Here is a 19869-nt window from a genome sequence, read left to right on the forward strand (position 1 = left end):
AGACCTTATTTCAGTCAGCTCCAAAAGCTTATTGGAGCCAGGTTGAAGATGTTGACCAAAAGATCAACGTTAACGCTGCTGGTTCAATGTGCACATGTTGATATTATCAAAAGACATCTGGGGAGGGCTCATGTGTGGGCCTTTCAGGGGCCCAGCCGTTTCATTTGGGCTGGCCAGCAAACAATATTACGTCAATCATTTTTGTAAATGTAATACAAGAAAGCAAGCAATTTTGCTGCTTTATTCACTATTTAAAAGGTTTAAAATGTATTCATTTAATATGGACGATACAATTTAACAAAGCTTCAATACAAAGCATTAAACTGACGGGCTGCACAGAGAGTATAGAGCTATAACTAATGACTTACTCTTGTCCCTATTGGGCCTCTAGGTAAACAAACAGAATCTAAAATAAACTACATTGATCAAATAAAACCACATAACACTTAATGAGGATACATTCAAATACATATATGACAATTCAAAATTAAATAAACCAATGTAGATTACAAATTTAAGATACAACCATTTAAAAATGGGTACATTAGTGAAAGAATTAAAAAAAAAAAATCAACAGAAAAGAGCAATATCCATAATGTTGTGTGTCCTCTTTTCATTTCCTGTCATTGTAACGCATGAGTGGAGGAACTATGTGGCAGGTCGATCAATAACTGACTGGGTTATTGTCTGTTAGCCTTAGATTGGCACAGCCTCCTGTCTCTCTGTTATTTGATAACGTGTAGTGTTCATTTTGAAGTTGTTGAGTCAAAGTTCGCTGCCTGAGCTCCTCCTCCTGTGACTCCAGTCCTCCTCTTCTCACTAATGTATTTAACTGTCACATGCCCTATATCTCCCCACACGGCCGATTACTTTATGTGGGATCATGTTTACCTTGGTAGTTCTAGCAGCTGTGGGGTTTCTTGCCTTTCTATTTCAACGTAGTTACTTCTTCCAGGATGTTCAACACGTGCTCATAAGATGGAAAATCAAGAAACGTATCCTGACATTCATGCAGAAAAATTACACCATAGCGGACCAGTTTGCAGACACTGTGAAGGCGCATCCACACAAGCCCTACCTGCGTTATAAAGACGAGACGTTTACCTACCTGGACGCAGATGAACTCAGTAACAGGGCTGCGAGAGTCCTGCAGCAGAGTGGACGCGTCAAAGGAGGAGACACTGTCGCGTTGTTCCTGGGGAATGAGCCTCAGTTCTTGTGGCTGTTTCTTGGTTTGCTGAAGCTCGGATGTCCCGCTGCGTTGCTCAACTGCAACATCAGAGCCAAATCCTTTTTACACTGCTTCAAATGCAGCGGAGCCAAAACTCTGGTCGCTGCAGAAGGTAAAGACCTCTTTTGGACATTTTGTTCTCAATCCTTGAAGCTGAATCTGAAAAGCAGATTCCTGCAGGATATATTAGGTTGGCTATATCTGCTCGAGATAGGAACCAATTCACATAATTCTGCCACTATGTAACATGTATCCCTTTATTGTGAATACATGATAATCGTTATTTTTATCATGTCAATCTAAAAGATTATGTTTGTTGTTTATTAAATCTGCAAACAGCTACAGTCACCATTCAAAACATATTTTACATTCTAGTTGTATGCTTATTTTATGAGCTCCTTTGATCTTATGACGGGTCTTTATTGCACCACCTACTGTGAGTCACATGATCCATACTGAGCCTTGTCTGCAGCTCTTACCACATATTTTTAAAATTCAACTTTATATGAAAGAGCAGCAGGGAATAGTGACCAAAGGAATGAGCAAAGTTAAGAATATGTTTGGGTGCTATATGCAAGACTAAGTAAGTAAGTTGTTTGTTGGCGTAGTGTTGGTGTTGCTGTAATTTGTACAATAAGGAATAAAGTAACTTTTTGAGCATCACAGAAATAAGGATCTGTCTGTTTGGGTCCCGGGCCTTATTGATGAGTCGACCCAAAACAAGAAGAAACTTGTTATAAACTTGGGTCCTGATGTACTGCAAACTTCTGCAGGAAAGTAGGGTTTTAAAAGGTTTGTATTTGGAATAGGATTGCTCCTTCTCAATCTTGAGCAAATGAGACTTTGAGGTCTGCCCTTACCTACACAGTTGTGACAGTCAAGACAAGATATGAGTGCGATAGACTCAGCGATGGAGATGCAGAAGGGCCGCATTGTTGATTTCTCAAATTTGGCAGGTTGAACTTGCCTTGCTGCTGCAGGAATTAAATTCTCTCCTGAGCTTTCAGAAGACATTCAGGTCACACTTCAGTCCAGGCTGATGATGGCAACCAGGAAGAAGAAGGACTCAACAGTTTTGAATGAGGGGGGGGTCACACTGGGAGGGATTTCCATCAACTCTTTGATATTAAATTCAACTGTTACTCAGCTTTTTCTGCAGAAAATAGATATTCCAGTTTAAATAGAAACAATGCAGGGGTTAAAAGGTGCTTTCCACTGAAAGCTTGTCATTTCTTTTCAGCCTGAAAAGCACAAATGTCATCATATATCAGGAGGAAACGTGGAATCATCTTAACATTGTTTCAAGAAACAAGGAAGGGAATTTGGTACCAGGAAGAAATACAGCAAGCTTAGGTCAAGGACAGTATCTTCCTCGGTACATTTTGACATGTGTGCGGCAGTGGTGGAAAGTGAACAAGTACAAGTAAAGATACTCTTTGAGTTACTCCTGAAGAGAAGTATTTGTTACTCTGAATGATTTGAGTCTTTAAGCTGCAGAGAAGAAGTTTATTTGGTTGTATTTACAGAGTTACAGGATGCCGTGGAGGAGGTCCTGCCCAGTCTGTTGGAGCAGCAGGTCACTGTTTTCATCCTGGCAGACAGATGCAGGATCGCAGACGTGAAGAGCTTCAAAGACAAAATGAGCAAAGCCTCCTCGGAGCCTCTACCGAAAGATTTAAGGTCACATGTAACCATGCGGAGTGCAGCAGGCTACATCTACACATCAGGGACAACAGGTGAGCCACTTTAAATGTTCAGGGTATAAAGAATAAAAGAAACAGTGAGTAGACTGTGACTGCTCTTCAACAGGTCTCCCTAAAGCAGCAATGGTCACTCACACCAAAATGTGGATGTACAGTTTTATGCAGTATATGACAGGAGTGAAATCCAACGATGTGATCTATACGACCCTCCCTCTGTATCACACTGCTGGTATCATTGGAGCTTTTGGAGCCATTGAGCGGGGTGAGTACACATTAGGATATATTATTGTCTATATAATAAACCCTTCTACAGGCCCATTGATTTTACACCAAAAACTACTTTGTTCATTAATTAAAAGAACCCTCAAATACCCTAAGCAGCTGGCTACTGTACTTTAAGCTAGCAAAAATTGAACAGTAGTTAGTGATGCATTTGTTGGGCCCTATTTTAAGCTGTTTTCATATCCAGAGCTTCAGTGTACCGACAGGTTGTCAAGGACGGCTAAAGAAAATTGGTGCACAAATGACGTAGGTTACAAATATGTGTTAGGCTTATCTCAAGGATATGCAGCTTCATAATAACAAAAAATAAAACCAGAAACAACCTGCTGAAGACAAGAGACAACTGCTGGTAATGCAGTTACATTAAAAAAAAATTCAAAAGTGATGAGTCCCAGTTCAAAGGACTTTGTTTGTTAAAAATTGTTAATCCAAAATTAAAGAGGAGCACGGTGTGTTTCATTTCAGTTGATTTCATTTTATATTCAGAAAATAATTCACCTCTATGGTCCAGATTAGCCACATTATATAAGCCACATTAGGTCACATTTAGCCCTCGAGTCACTTCATCGTTGGTGTGGGTCTTGAGAACATGTTGAACTACCGTGTCCTACAAGAATGTTCATTTTCATCTTGGCCGTGTGCAGGTATCACGGTGGTTTTGAGGACTAAATTTTCTTCATCGCAGTTCTGGGACGACTGCAGAAAATATAACGTCACAGTCATACAGTACATCGGTGAAATCATGCGTTACCTCTGTAACACACCAAAGGTATGTAATGCAAGTCACAGCACTGGACATAGGAAAAGTCAAAATAACAAAAACACCCCCCATGTTTTCTTTTCATTTTTCTTCCCCAACAGAAACCCAATGATAAAGTCCACAAAGTGAGACTCGCCATAGGCAACGGGATGAGGCCCGATGTTTGGAGGGACTTCATTAGCACCTTTGGAAACGTTGAAATTAGAGAGTTTTATGGAGCAACAGAAGGGAATATTTCCACGGTTAATTACAGCGGCAAGATGGGAGCTGTTGGGCGAGACACATTTATGCACAGGGTAAGAGTCCAGGTTGATTCCACATTATGAGGTTGAAGCTGTAAAAACTGTTAATTAGTATGTTTTTTCCTCTGTTTGTCATCTCGTAGTTGTTGTTTAAGTATGCTGTGATCAAATACGACGTAGATGAAGACAAGCCGGTGAGGGATTCTTCTGGTTTCTGCGTCGAGGCTTCCAGAGGTGTGTCTTACTGTTTGTAGTTTGTAAGGACACAGAGGTCATGTCCTGAACTTAAATGAAAACACACTCAAATCAACACTTGTTGGATATAACAGGACTGATAATGTTTACTGATTCTGTGCATCAATAAAATGTTTAACTCCACTGCAAGGTTAAATTGAACCCAGTGGATGTTTTCCAAATGCTGTAAAATGCAATGATGTATGCAATGTGTATCTTTGGCCTCTGCAGGACAATACATCATAAAAAGCATGAAATGACAAACTGCTGCCAAAGTGCACGCATGTTTAACAACTTTAAAGATTCCCTCTTCTCCATGAACTGCCCTCAGGTGAACCTGGACTTCTGGTTTCTGAAATCACAATGAAGACGCCGTTCATGGGTTATGCAGGAGACGTGCAGCAGACTGAGAAGAAGAGGTTGCATAACGTCTTCAGGACAGGAGACATGTACTTTAACACCGGGGACCTGCTTCGTGTTGATGAAGACAATTTCATCTACTTTCAGGACCGAGTTGGGGACACTTTCAGGTGGAGTCATCCCAGGTTTACATGTTTCAAATATGTAGGCTGATCCTAGAGTGCATGCAGCTTTACAGTTTTGTTGTTGTTGTTGTTGTGTTGGTGACAGATGGAAAGGAGAGAACGTGGCTACAACTGAGGTTGCTGACGTCATCACAATGATGGAGTGCATTAAAGAGGCAAACGTGTATGGAGTTGAAGTGCCAGGTACGTTTCTTTTGAAGTCTTTTGAACTTTCTTTATTTCATTTTTTAAATGCAGGTACACTAATTTAATAATAAAATGTCAAATTGTTCTAAAGCTGTATGTGCTAAGGGACTTGGGATTTTTGGATTTGTGTAATAAAAAACAAAACAATTGTCTGCAACTTTCATTCATAAAAGGATCAAGTGTAAGTTCAAAAGAAATGTGGAATAAAACTCAGACAGCTTTTGATAATTCTATGAAATGAAAGTATTGTTATAAATAGATTTAGCATGACATTTTTTCCTTCCTCTTTATTTATTTCTGTCATACTCTAATGGATTTTCAGGAGAATTTATTTTTTATTCTTAATTAGTTTCTCTTTGGAGCCCAGAGCAAGTAAAAAGAAGCATCAATTGTATTCCTTAAATACTTTAACTGGACATCTACCACTTCTTTACCAACTCCCTTTGAAATATATACATATATGAACCCCTACTGCTTTTATTAAGAAGTCTAATTTATGCTGAGAAAGTGGTGTATCCACAACTGAAGCTGCCCCTAGAGTTCTTCTAGGTGTTGCAGGGTTATTGGCCCTTTATCGACGCCGTTTATGTAAAGAGCCAGTCAGAAGTGGTTGAAGCCAGGCAGACATGGCAGAGGTTCAGATAAGTGAACCTTGACCTTAAAATGTTAAAAAAAAGCATACATGATGATGAAATGCACCTGATGTGGAAGCATGGTATCGCCTCAAACTCAGTTTGGAAACTAAAATAAAATAAAACTAAAATATCAACCACAAAATGCTTTTAAACACCAAAATAAATTCTTGTATCAGCCGCATCTCTTTTCCCAGAGGTTCCAAGTCCTGCTCTTTATTTATGTTGAAAGTGCCCATAAAGGTCACATTTTCTATCGAATATGCGTATCAGGATTCAGTATTTATAATGGCTTCTCTTTGTAAATTCAACTTAAACTGTGTTTGTGCTCATGGAACACCAGACATTTCCCCGTGCAGATCACTTATCTTATCTTATTGGACCACTTTGTCACTCAGAAGTCATCCTGATACAGAGACATGATACATATAGATTACTGATTCAACTTCACTCTCTCTTTACAGACATATTATTGTTTCTATAAACTCAAGAGATCAAAAGTCAACTTCTCTCTGTGGCCACAAGCTTTAAGTTCAGTGCAACATCTTAAAATACCTTTCCTTCTTGGAAAACAGTACTTCCCTCTATGCCCACAGTTTTTTAAGGTTTTTTGTTTTACATTTGAGCCTAAGCCCAAATGACCCTGATGACATCATCATGACATCATCAGGGTCATTTTAACAGACTTGACAACAAATGTTGCAGTTCATGTGATGAGAGCAATTCCAAGCATGTCAAAACGCATATCCCTGATCTCTTTATCAATAACATATGACATCACTGATCTAAAGTTTTCTGATTGGCTTTTCTCCAGGTCAGGAGGGGAGAGTCGGGATGGCTGCCATTTCTTTAAGTGATGGAAAGCACTTTGACTCCACAGGTGTTTTTAAACATGTAAAAAAATTCCTCCCGACCTACGCCAGGCCCCGTTTTATGAGGATTCAGGTATATCATTCAAGAGCAGTTTGTCTCAGACTCCCCCCCCCCCCCTCCTCTTACTAATTCATTATGCTGTGATTTGCAGAGTACTTTGGATGTTACAGGCACGTTCAAGCACATGAAGATGAAGCTGGTGCAGGATGGTTTCAACCCAAATCAAATAACAGCTCCACTCTACTTTATGGATGAAGAAGTCAAAGATTACATCCCACTAACGCAGGACTTGTTTGATTCCGTCATGTCAGGGAAAATCAAAATTTAGAGCGACTTTCTTTATTTTTCTATGAAGTGAAACATTTTTTTTAATTTTTTATAAAATATATGTATATGACCCACCTGTGGTTTTTAGCACATTTGAGAGGTGGTTTATAACAAATGTTGTGATCTATTCTTAAGGTTTTTGTTGTATTTCTGCTTCTGCAATAATTTCATAAATTTCCCTAGATGACTCTTATTCTCCTCCTGAGAACATGTTTGAACTCATTGGACCTGATTATGAGACTGACTAATGAAAATGTACACACCACATGTACACACCACACAGGTTCAGTGATACTTTTACTTACAGCAAGAAATCAAGTTTTTCAAGTTGAGTGCATGAACCTGTTTAAACTTCAGTGCATTTGGTCTGTGGAAGCTTTAGTCACTATGGGAACTGACATCTCTGCCTTGTGTTCATGATGGGTTTTTTTGTGTAATTGTTGCAAAGCAGGTCTCTTGAACTGAGGTTTACTCGGATGTTGAGCTTTCTCTTATGGACAGTTAACAGCGTGCACATAGACCACGACTTTCTGTCTGTTGCTGCTCATTTATTAGCGTCTGACACCACGGACATAGAAACCCTGCACACATGATTCTAATGCTTTAAATAGATCAGTCTGAAAAATTGTACTTCTCCACATCTCGCATTTTAAATCACTCCTGTGTGCATGAGTTGTTATCACATTATGTTGAAAATGTAATGATTGAAAATTGAAAAGCACACATGTGAACTCTGTGTTCCTTCAATAAATCTTCATCTGTGGATTTTTAAATCAACGTTTTCTAATTATTTTTATACCCTACTTCTTGCCCACATTTCTGTGAGCTGAATGTGCCTTTCTTGTGGTGTTCAGTGTCATTTTTTTAAATTCTCATCTCATCCTGTGCAGTTTCCCTTATGTTTAAATGTAGATTCATGGAATAAAGCCAGTCTAGTGCAGACAGAGAAAGAAGTCAGACGAGTCCCCGACTTGATTCAGCACCACTAACAGGTTCATATATTACACGTGCAACAAAGTTCACGTTTCAAAAAAGACTTCCCTTTTTGGATCAAACTTTTATGTAGTGCTTTTTTAAACATATACTAACAAATGAAATGAATGGAAAAAAAATACAGCACAGGAGGGTTATATGAAAACTGCTCAGCTTTATGTTTAACAAGTGAAATGTTGGAGCAAAACAAAGCGAAAATGATTGTGATCCAGTTACAGAAGTCTAATAAACACAACTAACTATGATATAGCTTAGCTTATTAATTTAAAGGCAAATTTTGATCCTAAACAGTCAACTAAACAGCCAACATTTGAAAAATCAGGCTAGACTCGAGCTCATTAAACCCATTCTTTATGGGACAGTGACAGTGAACTTATGAAGGCTTCAGGTGTTTGAATCATTTGATTTAAGCTGCAAAATGATTTGAAAGATCTATATGAAATCTGATGTCAGGTCAAATCTTTTGGGCTATTGCAGGAAGATTATAGCCTTCTTTCATCAAGTCTCCCAGAGGTCAACTCAGAAACACGTGTCCCTTTTCCCCGCGTTTCTGGTTTCTGAAGGTGTGTGTCTTTGGGTGTGTGTCTTTGGGTGTGTGTGTTTGGGTGTGTGTGTGTTTGGTTTGTTTGGTTTAGTTTCACTCAGGTTGCCTACTGAAGCCTTTTTTAATACATTTCTGAAGTAGGTTAGCCTATAAATTTGATTATTCTAATTCTATGCTCTGTTTAACTTTTAATCCATGACATTTAGATAGCAAATATTTGTCCCAGACTGTTTTAATCTACTTTTACTTATGTAGTTGTACTTTCCACAGTAGCCTACATTCCCTAAACTTAGGCTAAAAATGCAAAATATTTCCAGCCAAAGTCTGACATTATTTGGGATAATCTCCAGGGGAAATGCACAGAAAAATACCTGGCGTCATATTAATAAAGTCTATATGCAGGCCTATAATATGTAGGCTATATAAATTAATCATCAAACATAGGCTAGTTAATATTTCCCTGCTGTAGCCCATTTTGACTAATAAGCGTAAAAATATCAGTCTAAATATACATTGAGTGAGTTCGAAATATAGCTAAATTCTTTTATTTTGATACTTTATTAGCCTCTGATAAAAACATGAATATGTATGAGGAGGAAATGATCTTTAAATCAGTTCAGGAGGAAACACCCGAGCTGACAACTCGAAAACATTCTGGGAATGAAGGAGGGGTGGTCTCCTCCGAGCACCGCCCAGGTCCAAGTGGGTGAACTTTGTCACAAATCACAGTGAGCTGCTTTATTCCCCCCTCCTCTGCCTCTCCTCACACACACACACACACACACACACACACACACACACACACAGAGAGAGAGAGAGAGAGAGAGAGTGAGAGAAGCACGGACAGATGAGTTCCGCGTAGTGCGCTCATAGACTGTAAAAAAATAAAGTGCGCTCTGCAAAATGTACATCTGGTTCACCGTGTTCGCCGGACTGGCTATTCTGTCCTTAGCCTTCCTCAAGTCACTTCTCCCTCACTTTGTCGAGGACTCCACGTACATCCTGAGGAGCCTCAAACTCGGCGTCAGACTCGTCAAATACAAGAAGATCAAACCTTTCTACAGCGTCGTGGACTGCTTCTTGGATGCAGTGAAGAGGCACCCCAATAAGATCTTCCTCCACTTCGAGGGTCTGCAGTATTCCTATGGAGATGTGGATAAACAGAGCAACAAGGTGGCCAGAGCTCTGCAGGCTGAAGCAGGGCTGAAGGAGGGGGACACAGTCGCTCTGTTTCTGGCCAACGAGCCCAGCTATGTGTGGACTTGGCTCGGTTTGGCCAAGCTGGGCTGCCCTGCTGCCTTGCTCAACTTTAACATCAGGTCCAAGTCTCTGTTGCACTGTTTCTCCTGCTGTGGGGCCAAAGTCATCATCGCCTCTCCAGGTAATTATCACACGGCCATGTGAAAAACACGGGCGTAAGAAAAGAAGAGTGGGGGGTCTTCTGCTCTCTTTCCTCCACCAGCACGCTGCCTGTTGCTTTTACAAGTCTAAAGTCCAGATTTTTTTTTTGTTATATATGTAATGAAAAGAAGTTGTAGGAAAAAGCACAATTTAAAGGATAAAATAATAATGAACAAACTGTAATTTCAGTAAGACAACCCATGATGCAATGCTTCTCCCCAAAAAACTATTAATAGTTTTAATAACTATAGTTTTAACTAGTCACTTTATTAATTAGATACCCTTGACAGGCTCAACGCTGTAGTGTAGAAAAATCATGCATACACTTTGTTTGTATTCTTTATGGTCATGTTTACTTTTTGTTTGTTCAGCTTTGTTGTTGAGTCAGTGCAAGAAGATTGAGAGCCGCAGAAAAACAAGGGATTGCATTTCTTCTGCGCATCCACATTCTTCACCTATAAAGCTGATTGTGATTATGAGGTTCTTTCAGGTTTTCAAGGTCACGCAGCCTAAAGTGTGGCAAAGTATTCGCTCTTAAACTGAACTTGAGTTGCCTCCTTTCAAAAGGAAACTATTGCGCTTCCAAATCAGTTGATTTATAGTATAGTTTTCATTCATTCATTAAAATGGAGATTCATTTGAGATAAATACTCTGAGTAAATGATTTAATCAGTTCTTCCACTGATGCATAGATTTACTCTACGGATGCATTCATCTTGAACATCATGGCTCTGTGAATCTACATTTTATATTCAAAGCAGGTTTTGATAAGAACGTGACGTGACGCTATCAGAGCTGTTGTGATGCAATCCTGAAGCTGTGCTCTGAATGACCCCTGCTCCCTTTACTCTGTGTGTTTTTTATTGTACCCTACAGGTACAGAACAAACAGCAGCCTGCACATGGCAGCTTCATTAGACTTTGTCTTGAGCGCCAGTAACCAAGTGGACCTACTACATTAACTGATTGATTATAACATAGGGATGTACACCTAGAGTGTTTTATACGAGGCATTTGTCTTCAGGTTCTGCTCTGCTTTACTTTGATATTAAACCACAGGTATTTTGATCACCAGATCATTTTCTCATTGTGCCTTATTGATAATCAAACCTTTACTGTGGGAGATTAAATTACCCAAGATTACATTCAGTAGTTACTGAAGAACTGAGGACAGAGCTAATCGGCCATTTTCAGACTTTTACCCCAATTTAGAGGCTGTTAATGATTTATTTGTTACACACAGTGCTAGTGAGGGGATATATGGACACAATACAGGATACAAACTGTGACTCATGTTAACTGAATACAAAGACATTTTTATTTTGTGTTTAAAATTTAAAATGTATGCTCAAATATTCAAAATTTAATCTCAAATAATTAGAGGGAAAGAAAAGAGTCCTATTGAATCATCACTCGGTCCTTATTGCTGAAAAGTGAACCAGAACAGAATCACTCTTTTTTGTTTCAGTCCGTCACATTTTCACTGGTTTGAAAAAGAAATAAAAAATAGTTACTACACTGCTCTGTAGGTTCCAAACAGACTCTGTTAGTAAACCCCGGCAGTGTAATTGAAAGTAGAAAACACAGAATATATATGAGAAAAAAAGTACGACAGGAGTCTCTTGATATACCTGAAAGTTCCCCCAGGAACAAACTAGATTTGATCAGCTCATTTAAGGTACCATTCACTCTGAGAACGCCCATTTTTGAATTGGAGTGTCTCTTCAAAGAAAAGCATACATTTGGGAATGCCATGTGCTTTTCCCCTGCTGTAACATGATACAGGCCCACGTGTGCTGCATTGTGCAACAGTGCTCTCTGACATACCTGCATGTGCTGAATGCTTCTATGTGTTTACAGAGCTGCAGGACGCTGTGGAGGAGGTTTTACCGACACTGAAAGAGCAGGAGATCCGTGTGTTCCTCCTGTCTGAGTCCTGCAGCATCGACGGCATCAGTGCTTTGTCTGACAAGATCTCCCAGGCTTCAGATCAGCCACTGTCCCGGGACCTAAGGGCAAATATCAACATCAGGAGCACGGCTCTGTACATCTACACGTCAGGAACAACAGGTACGCCTGGTAACTCCTCTGACAGATCTACACACAGAAAGCACAAGCCTTCACCAAGTTTCAGTTAATGTGTACAAGCATTTAATCTGACAGCTGATGAACGCCAATGCAGCCCAACACACTGAAATGAATCCTACGTTATGATGGCGATTCTGTATTATTAAGGTGTCGAATCGACTTAACATTTTGAGAGATGGCTCCTTCTTTGTTTACCACATTCGGGATGAGTTATTATTCTTTTTGCTTTCATAAGGTTTGCCTAAGGCAGCTGTTGTCACCCATGAGAGGATCTGGGCTGCCTCCTTCCTGCAGGCAGTGTGTGGAGTCACAGCGGAGGACGTCTTCTACATCAACCTGCCTCTCTACCACAGTGCAGGCTTCCTCATCGGGATGGTCGGAGGCATTGAGAGAGGTAATAATTTACCTCTCTCATGAGCATAAAACAAAACATATCTAGTTAGGGAACTGATGAAGGTGATGTTACAGTATGCACTAAGAGAAATGCTCTGTCGAATGATGCTTGTTTGCAGGTTTGACCATTTTTCTGAGGAGAAAGTTCTCGGCCTCTCAGTTCTGGGACGACTGCAGGAAGTATAATGTGACGGTGATGCAGTACATCGGGGAAACAATGCGCTATCTCTGCAACACACCCCAGGTAGAAGGAGTCCCAACCAACTTTTTGTTGAATGAAGGTTTTGTAATGTTAGAGTATATTGAGCTTTGTGTGTCTGCTTGCAGAAAGACAGTGACAAAAACCATAGTGTAAGGATCGCCATCGGAAATGGAGTTCGCACAGACGTGTGGTCAGATTTTCTAAATCGCTTCGGTGACATCAAAGTCAAAGAGCTGTACGCAGCCACAGAGGGAAACATCGGCTTCATCAATTACACTTCCAAGATCGGTGCTGTGGGAAGAGTCAATTTTGTCCACAGGGTGAGTTCCAGCACATAAGTCAGTCCAGACTAACCAATCTTTTATACATTAACTACTGTGTTGAATGAATCATTACGATGTTTTAAACAGATTCTCTTATTTTATGGAATGAATCCTACTGACTTCAGTGATACTCTGACTTTTCTTCTGGCACCATTTATTGTTTCACATTTGAGCTTTTTAGAGAAATGTCTCAACAACCTTTGGACTGATAACGTTGAAATTTGGTACCAGCGTTTATGTTCCTTCAAGGAAAAAATTAAAATATGTTGGAGATTATGTAAGGTACTACAGCACCACCAATTAGGTCATGGTAAACACTTCATCAGCATGTTAGCAAGCTGACATTAGCATTTAGCTAATATTTCAGCCTATGGGTGTGTAGCATGTTCAACAACAAGGTTTAAAATGTAATTTCCCCTTGCAGGGTTAATAAAGTATATCTTCTTCTAAAGCAATACTGTGTCCAACTAAAAGCCTGACAGAGCTGCTAGCATGGCTGTAAGCGCTGAGCTTTGTTAAACTAGCAAAGCTACATTTTGTGAACTGTGGTATGTTAAGTATTGACAAACAAAAACCTTGCCAATTAATGGATTTTTTCTGTTTTCTTTGTAGTTTTTCTTCCCCTACACTTTAATCAAGTTTGATATTGCGAAGGAGGAGCCTGTGAGGAACTCTGAGGGTCTGTGCATCCAAGCAGCCAGAGGTGAGACAATATTACAGGTGGAAACATAACTGTTTATTGCCTTTAATTTACACAAGTTTTTTTTATTGTTTAAAGTGCTAAAACTATTAATCGACAACATCAAACAAGAGTATTAACAAGTTGATAATTTGTCTGGTATAAAATCGATAAAGTAAAAGCTAGCTGTGAAATTTTGCTCCTGCATTTTTATGGTTTATGTATCGTACATTTAAATTTTAACTTGTATAATCATAATTATTCTAATTTGAATTCAGTTTAATTCGTTTTTGTTGGTTTAGTTAATACAAAGAGCACGTCTAAGGCATCTCCTCTTATTTCTCTTTTTCTCAGGTGAGACGGGACTGTTAGTTGGAAAGGTCACTCAAAGGTCTCCTTTTGTTGGCTACGCTGGAAACAAGCAGCAGACTGAGAAAAAGAGGCTTCGTGACGTGTTGAAAAAAGGCGACCTGTACTTCAACACCGGAGATTTACTTCGGTTTGATCACGACAACTTTGTGTACTTTCAGGATCGTGTTGGTGACACTTTCAGGTAAGCCGGGACAAAGTTTTTTCATTGAAAATATACAGCATTCTCTTTATTGTTGGTATGCCTTTTGAGAAGTGTTTCTTGACTTAAAATAAGGCACTTGACACTGTCAACCATGGCAACTATTTAAGTTATCATCATTCAATCAAGAAAACAGTTGATTGGTTTGAGGCATATTTTCAGAATAGAGTAGTTTCTGATAATTGACCAAGAAAAATCATCTCTTTCAGATAACAAAATGGGTGTTCCCCAAGGGTCAATTCTTGGCCCTTTGCTATTTAGTCTGTTTATAAATGATTTTCCTAAAACGTGTTCGGGTCTGGATTACTGTTACCAAAATATTGAAGACCGCTTTTTATCTGTTTCCTGTTTTATTATTATGGTCAGACAGACAATAAGTTTTTGTTATCCGATCAAGTTTATTGGTCAATACCATATCAATTAGAGTTCCAGTGTTACTAGTGATTCTTGTTGGTCCTTAAATCATTTGCTTCAGGTTGATGTTAGTGTTGATCTTTAATCTTTGTCTCTGTAATTTTGGACTAAATACTACTATACTTTAGGTTGTGAAGTTGCCAATAAGTTACAGGGGATGACGTGTTGCATTGTGCAGGTGGAAAGGAGAGAATGTCGCCACATCAGAAGTTGCAGATATTCTTACACTGGCTCATTGCATCCTGGAGGCAAATGTGTATGGGGTTCAAGTTGAAGGTAAAGACACTGATGTCAAATATATTACTGCTCAATGTCAACCCTTTTTTACAGCTCTTGTGTTATGAAAGAGGAGTGCATACTTGTTCCTTTGTTTTTTTTCATTATTCATATTTTTTAATTAATTGTCTGCTAAGGTCATGAGGGTCGGATTGGCATGGCAGCTCTCACTTTGAAAGAAGGAGAGGATTTTGACTCTTCAGACATTTACAAACAGGTCATCACCTACCTCCCGGCTTATGCAAGACCTCGATTCATCAGGATCCAGGTAAGAGGAAACTCAGGTTTATTTTTCCACATGCAGCCTTGTAGCACTTAATTGTGACTTACTCTCAAATGTATCCCTTAGATTTATTCAACACTGTGGTTAGTTCAGGTTAAAGTCTTATAGTCTAAGACCTGAGTAGTTGATTGAGATTGAAATTACTTTATAAATGTTCAAAGGAGTTACTTTTACGACCACCTTTCAGCAGTGGTTTGCACTCCCAATAACATGGTGGAGTGTGAGGATTGGCCTTTATAAAAATGTTGCGACCAGGTGCCAGATTGTTAACGTATATCCAAGACCAAGCTACTGGAGAGCTTGAGCCAGGACTTTAAAGAACAAACTTAAAGAAGAAATTCATGTTTTTCAGGGAGGCACCAATTCACCATTTTCTGTACTCTGGTGTGTAATTCCCACTTTTTATAAACTTATTTTCCTCCCTTCAAGAAAAGACAATCTCTGAGCTGATCAAAACATGATGTTCATCTGATGTTCCTTCAGTAATATCATGTGATTTCAGCATTCAAGTTCTGAGAACAGAAACTAGGACTTAAAAAATGTGCCCTGGACTTTACCTCACAGACGACACAAGCGACAATACCAACTTACTGGAGGTTACTTGGGGTTGTTCGCAGCTTGGGACAAGCTCAAAAAAGCAGAACTTACTCAGGGCTCAACAATATCTCGCAACTTCTCTGCACTTTTGGGTAAAAATAATGATTTGGTTTAGTTATTCATCTTTAGATTATCATTCCAAAAAGTGGTTTAAAACCATTTGTTTTTGTTGACTTTTGTCCCATTCACATGAATACCATATGTCAGAAATGCCCTGAGGATATTTCTTCACATGTTGCACAAATTCAACTTTGACAAATAGTTAAACTGATAAGAAATGTTGGTCAAAGGCCAGGGTCACCGTGATCTCACATCCTGACAAATTCACATGGATCTGTGAAGATTATCTCTGAGTGACGACACTTTGTTTTCTCAAATGGAGAACTGAAAATTGACTGGTGATAGGAAATATACACTCACAAGGGAGTTATTCTGATTCATGCTATTTTGTTGAAGAACCTTACAGTCACACTGATATCTCCTGGATATTAAGACATATTTTGATGATTAATTACAAGGTGTTTGCTGTCGATGGTTTGCTGTTATGTTATCTTCTTCTCTCTTGCCCTCACTGCATGGGACTGACTTGTCATTGTGTTACAAGTTAACAAAAGGTCATGGTGGGTTCTCTGTGGCTTAAAAATTAAGTCAGCTGTCTACAAGTAGGTGCATACATGTTGAAAAAACACAGAAGGACAAAGATGAAGAAACTGATCTGGTTGTGTGATGTCTAGCTTAGTGCTGGAGGCATGTTGTTTCTTTGTTTGTTGCTCTTTTAAAACCAAATTTGGCCCAACATGTTTCTGATATTCACAATCTGTTTCCTAGCCATGTCTGGAGATGACGGGGACGTTCAAGATGAAGAAAGTGAAGCTGGTGGAGGAGGGATTCAACCCAGATCACATCAAAGATCCTTTATACTTTTTAGATCCTGAGAAAAAGATGTATGTTCCCATGACTGAGGAGATCTACAGAGCAATCGCTTCAAGAGAAATAAAACTCTAACACAGAACTCAAAGCCAGTCTTGTTTCACAAGAGGGATCACTCGTTTTCAAAGTAGCAGCTCATTCAAGGAACTATTTTTTTATCTTGTGTTTCTGATGAGAGTGAGATATAACAGCACCAGTTGGTAAGCATTCACCACGACACAATGCAGTGTGTCCGAGTGTCCTCATATTTACTGTCCATTCCCTCTACAGCCCTACGCCCTGCTAATAACAAGAGTAAAGACTAACACACTAACAGGTTAAGACAAACAAATCACCGGCAGGACAAGTATTCCAAATAATATAATAATGAAAACCAAGTCTAGAAACCTTATCCATATTATTTTATATATATATTTTTTCTTTAATGGTTTAATTCCAGGTATTTGTTTAAGGGAAAATTTCACAGATGGAGTAAAAACATGTTTCCCAAATGGATTAATGCATTTCAAAAAGTTTTACTACTTATTATTAATTCTCAGTTTTATATTGGATCTCATTTCAAAATCATCCACAATGTTTAATAAATAGAAACTAAGTTTCAAGATGGGATTCTATTTCTTTTCATTCCATTGGTAGAGTTAATCATTTATAATAATATCCCGTTTTATATGATCTTTGAGAGGGATTTACTTTTCTTTAAATAGATGATCTGAATATTTATGTCCAAGCTTTTTAAAAGCACAGTGAAAAGGAAATATGTGTTTTGTTTGTGTCATTCATAAGAGGCGAGCGGAAAATGTGTTGAAATGAATCGTATACCGAATTTATTACAGAATTTTCAGTTTTACTCTATAAATGTGATTACATATTCTGGATCTCTTATATATAGAGTGAAGTCGTCTGCATACAGTGATATTTTGTGTTTATTTCAGGACGGATGAGTCATAATATTAAATGTTTTCTCACATGTACTTAATGACAATGCATAATGAAGCTATGAATTCATTCAAAAATCTGGGATCACATTATTTATTTTTTTCTCATAATAACAAGTGAACTTCTTGAAAAGGCTGAAATTCATGATTCACGGGATTCCAGCATTTTTACTCTGTGAAAACAAGTTAATGAAGTTAAGATCTCGAGAAAACAACTGAAATGTACAGGTCATCACAGGAAAATGAAGTTAAGTTAAATAAAATGTATCGATGCATGTCCGCTTCGGGCTTCCATACAACAAAACCCTCCTATAGGATTTAATTAAGAAATATCTTAAAATAAATGTTTACTGTGGCCATCATTGATAAAATCTCACAGTTAGTTTTGCCACATTCTGCTAACCCTTTTGAAGACTTTTGTTATGAATTAGATTTCATATTGTAAGTATTCTGATTAGATTGTTCTAAATAGAATTAAGCATGTAATTGAAATCCTCACCCATCACTTCAAACCCTTTGACTGTCAAAATAAGAGCAAAGGTGATTGATGCCTACAAATAGATTAAAAACAAACATCTGTTTGGGAACATTTGTAACATTGAACTACTCTCAGGAACAGACTTACTGTGAAACATTGCATCATGTACTGCCTCTGTTGTAGTTTTAATAAATACACTCTGGTTTCTTTTTCCCTTTGACTCTTATTTTATGATTGGACAGGTACACAGTTGAATTTCAATATTTTTTTATGAAAAGGCAAAATTTCGTTTGACCTTTTTCTTTCTCTTCATATTGACAGTGCAGTCAGACTTTAATACAAATGTGGATGACTCGGGTAATTATCTTTAGCTCTCTAGATAGTTCTGTCACATTGTACAACAATTAGTTGGTGTATCAGTGAACTTTTGCTCTGATGTTATGTAAAACAGTCGGCCATCACTTCTTGGGTCTTTTGGGTATGCTGCCCACATTGTGCCCTGTTGTTCATGTAGAAAGCTCCATGTTTGTTCTCACGTAGTCCCATTTGCAAACAAAGACCCTTTCTAGCTCTGGTGGGGGGAATGACCGTGGAAACAATCAATGAGAGATTGACCAACACAGCCTTTGACATGAAGTGATACTCAGACTGTCACCAGCTTGACCACATGAAACACACATGTCAAAGTCAGGAAAAGCTTCTTCAGGAAACCAAGTGGGAGAGTGCTTCACATAAAAACTAAAAAAAAATTTATGTTGAACATTTTGACTTCACCGTATAAATGATGTAGTGAAGGGCTAAAAACATTGTGCTTGGAAATGTTCTCTGTTGTTGCTCAGTTTACCGGGTGTCGGTGGTAAATTATGACTTCTGCACTAGTTTCAAACCAGTCTTGGACCAAAATGAAAGAAAGGTATGATACAAAACTTCAAACCTCGGGCCCACAGGAGGGACATCTTGTATGTTGTTAAAACGCACTAAATAAAACCCCATTTATTAGGATTAAATGATTCTGGGGAAGAAGGTGTGGATGTTATTTTTAAGAGTTTTAAAGCAGGTAACAGACCTTCTGCTTGTTGAAAAAACCTTCAGACACAAATTATTTAGAGCAGAGAAGCTTCATACAACTAGAGTCAGTAACACCTTCAGTCAGTTTATATTTTTTGATTTTCTTCAGGTGTGATGTTGTGAAATGCTTGTTCCCTGTAAGGAATAATGTGAATATTAATCAATACATTTTTATTTGGATAGCACCAATTCATAACACATCTTATCTCAAGACTGTGTATTGTATCTTTTTAATGCTGACACCAGGAAGAATAGCTGTTGCAGAAAATTAAGGTCCAAACAAACAAACCCATTGTGTAATAAATCCTACATTCCAGGAAGGTAGCATTTTCAGTTTGAAGTGTTTTACTGCATAGAGTTGGCAGTTTTTGGTGTTTTCCTATTTTTTGACGTGTATTATTTTGTCCATGCGACGAATCCATTACGATTGGCCCACTGCAAACATCAGTCTCCCAAATGAATACAAAGTTGAATCAACAAGTTTCTCAAACTGTTTCATCACAAACTGAACTCAAGCACTGAGGACTTATTGCAGGACTGATGTAATGGTTCACTTTAGTTTAGTTGGCTCTATCTTACAATTTAGCCATCGAGTGCATGATGTGAAACGTGTGAAAAGAGGCTCTCTGTATTTAATAAGAGGAGCTTAATTAAGATTCAGTACAGAAAGGGAACAAATA

At 38.5% G+C, this 19869-nt stretch overlaps 2 protein-coding genes across 2 annotated transcripts; both read left to right on the forward strand.

Annotated features, from left to right (window-relative positions):
* The first annotated feature begins 837 nt into the window (after nucleotides 1-837).
* Nucleotides 838-7788, forward strand: LOC110004594 (long-chain fatty acid transport protein 2). Its single transcript, XM_020660118.3, has 10 exons — nucleotides 838-1343; nucleotides 2758-2967; nucleotides 3041-3196; nucleotides 3861-3985; nucleotides 4078-4272; nucleotides 4362-4452; nucleotides 4784-4982; nucleotides 5083-5180; nucleotides 6630-6760; nucleotides 6840-7788. Exons 1-10 carry the CDS (start codon nucleotides 884-886, stop codon nucleotides 7014-7016), a joined length of 1842 nt encoding a protein of 613 aa, XP_020515774.2. The 5' UTR covers nucleotides 838-883; the 3' UTR covers nucleotides 7017-7788.
* A 1518-nt stretch (nucleotides 7789-9306) lies between these two features.
* Nucleotides 9307-18334, forward strand: zgc:101540 (hsFATP2a_ACSVL_like domain-containing protein). Its single transcript, XM_020660108.3, has 10 exons — nucleotides 9307-9933; nucleotides 11813-12022; nucleotides 12276-12434; nucleotides 12553-12677; nucleotides 12761-12955; nucleotides 13571-13661; nucleotides 13992-14190; nucleotides 14801-14898; nucleotides 15036-15166; nucleotides 16607-18334. The coding sequence occupies exons 1-10, from the start codon at nucleotides 9456-9458 to the stop codon at nucleotides 16781-16783; spliced, it is 1863 nt and encodes a 620-aa protein (XP_020515764.2). The 5' UTR covers nucleotides 9307-9455; the 3' UTR covers nucleotides 16784-18334.
* The last annotated feature ends 1535 nt before the right edge of the window (nucleotides 18335-19869 follow it).

This window comes from Labrus bergylta, chromosome 7 (genome assembly GCF_963930695.1).
Source record: "Labrus bergylta chromosome 7, fLabBer1.1, whole genome shotgun sequence".
Classification (NCBI taxonomy): Eukaryota; Metazoa; Chordata; class Actinopteri; order Labriformes; family Labridae; genus Labrus; species Labrus bergylta.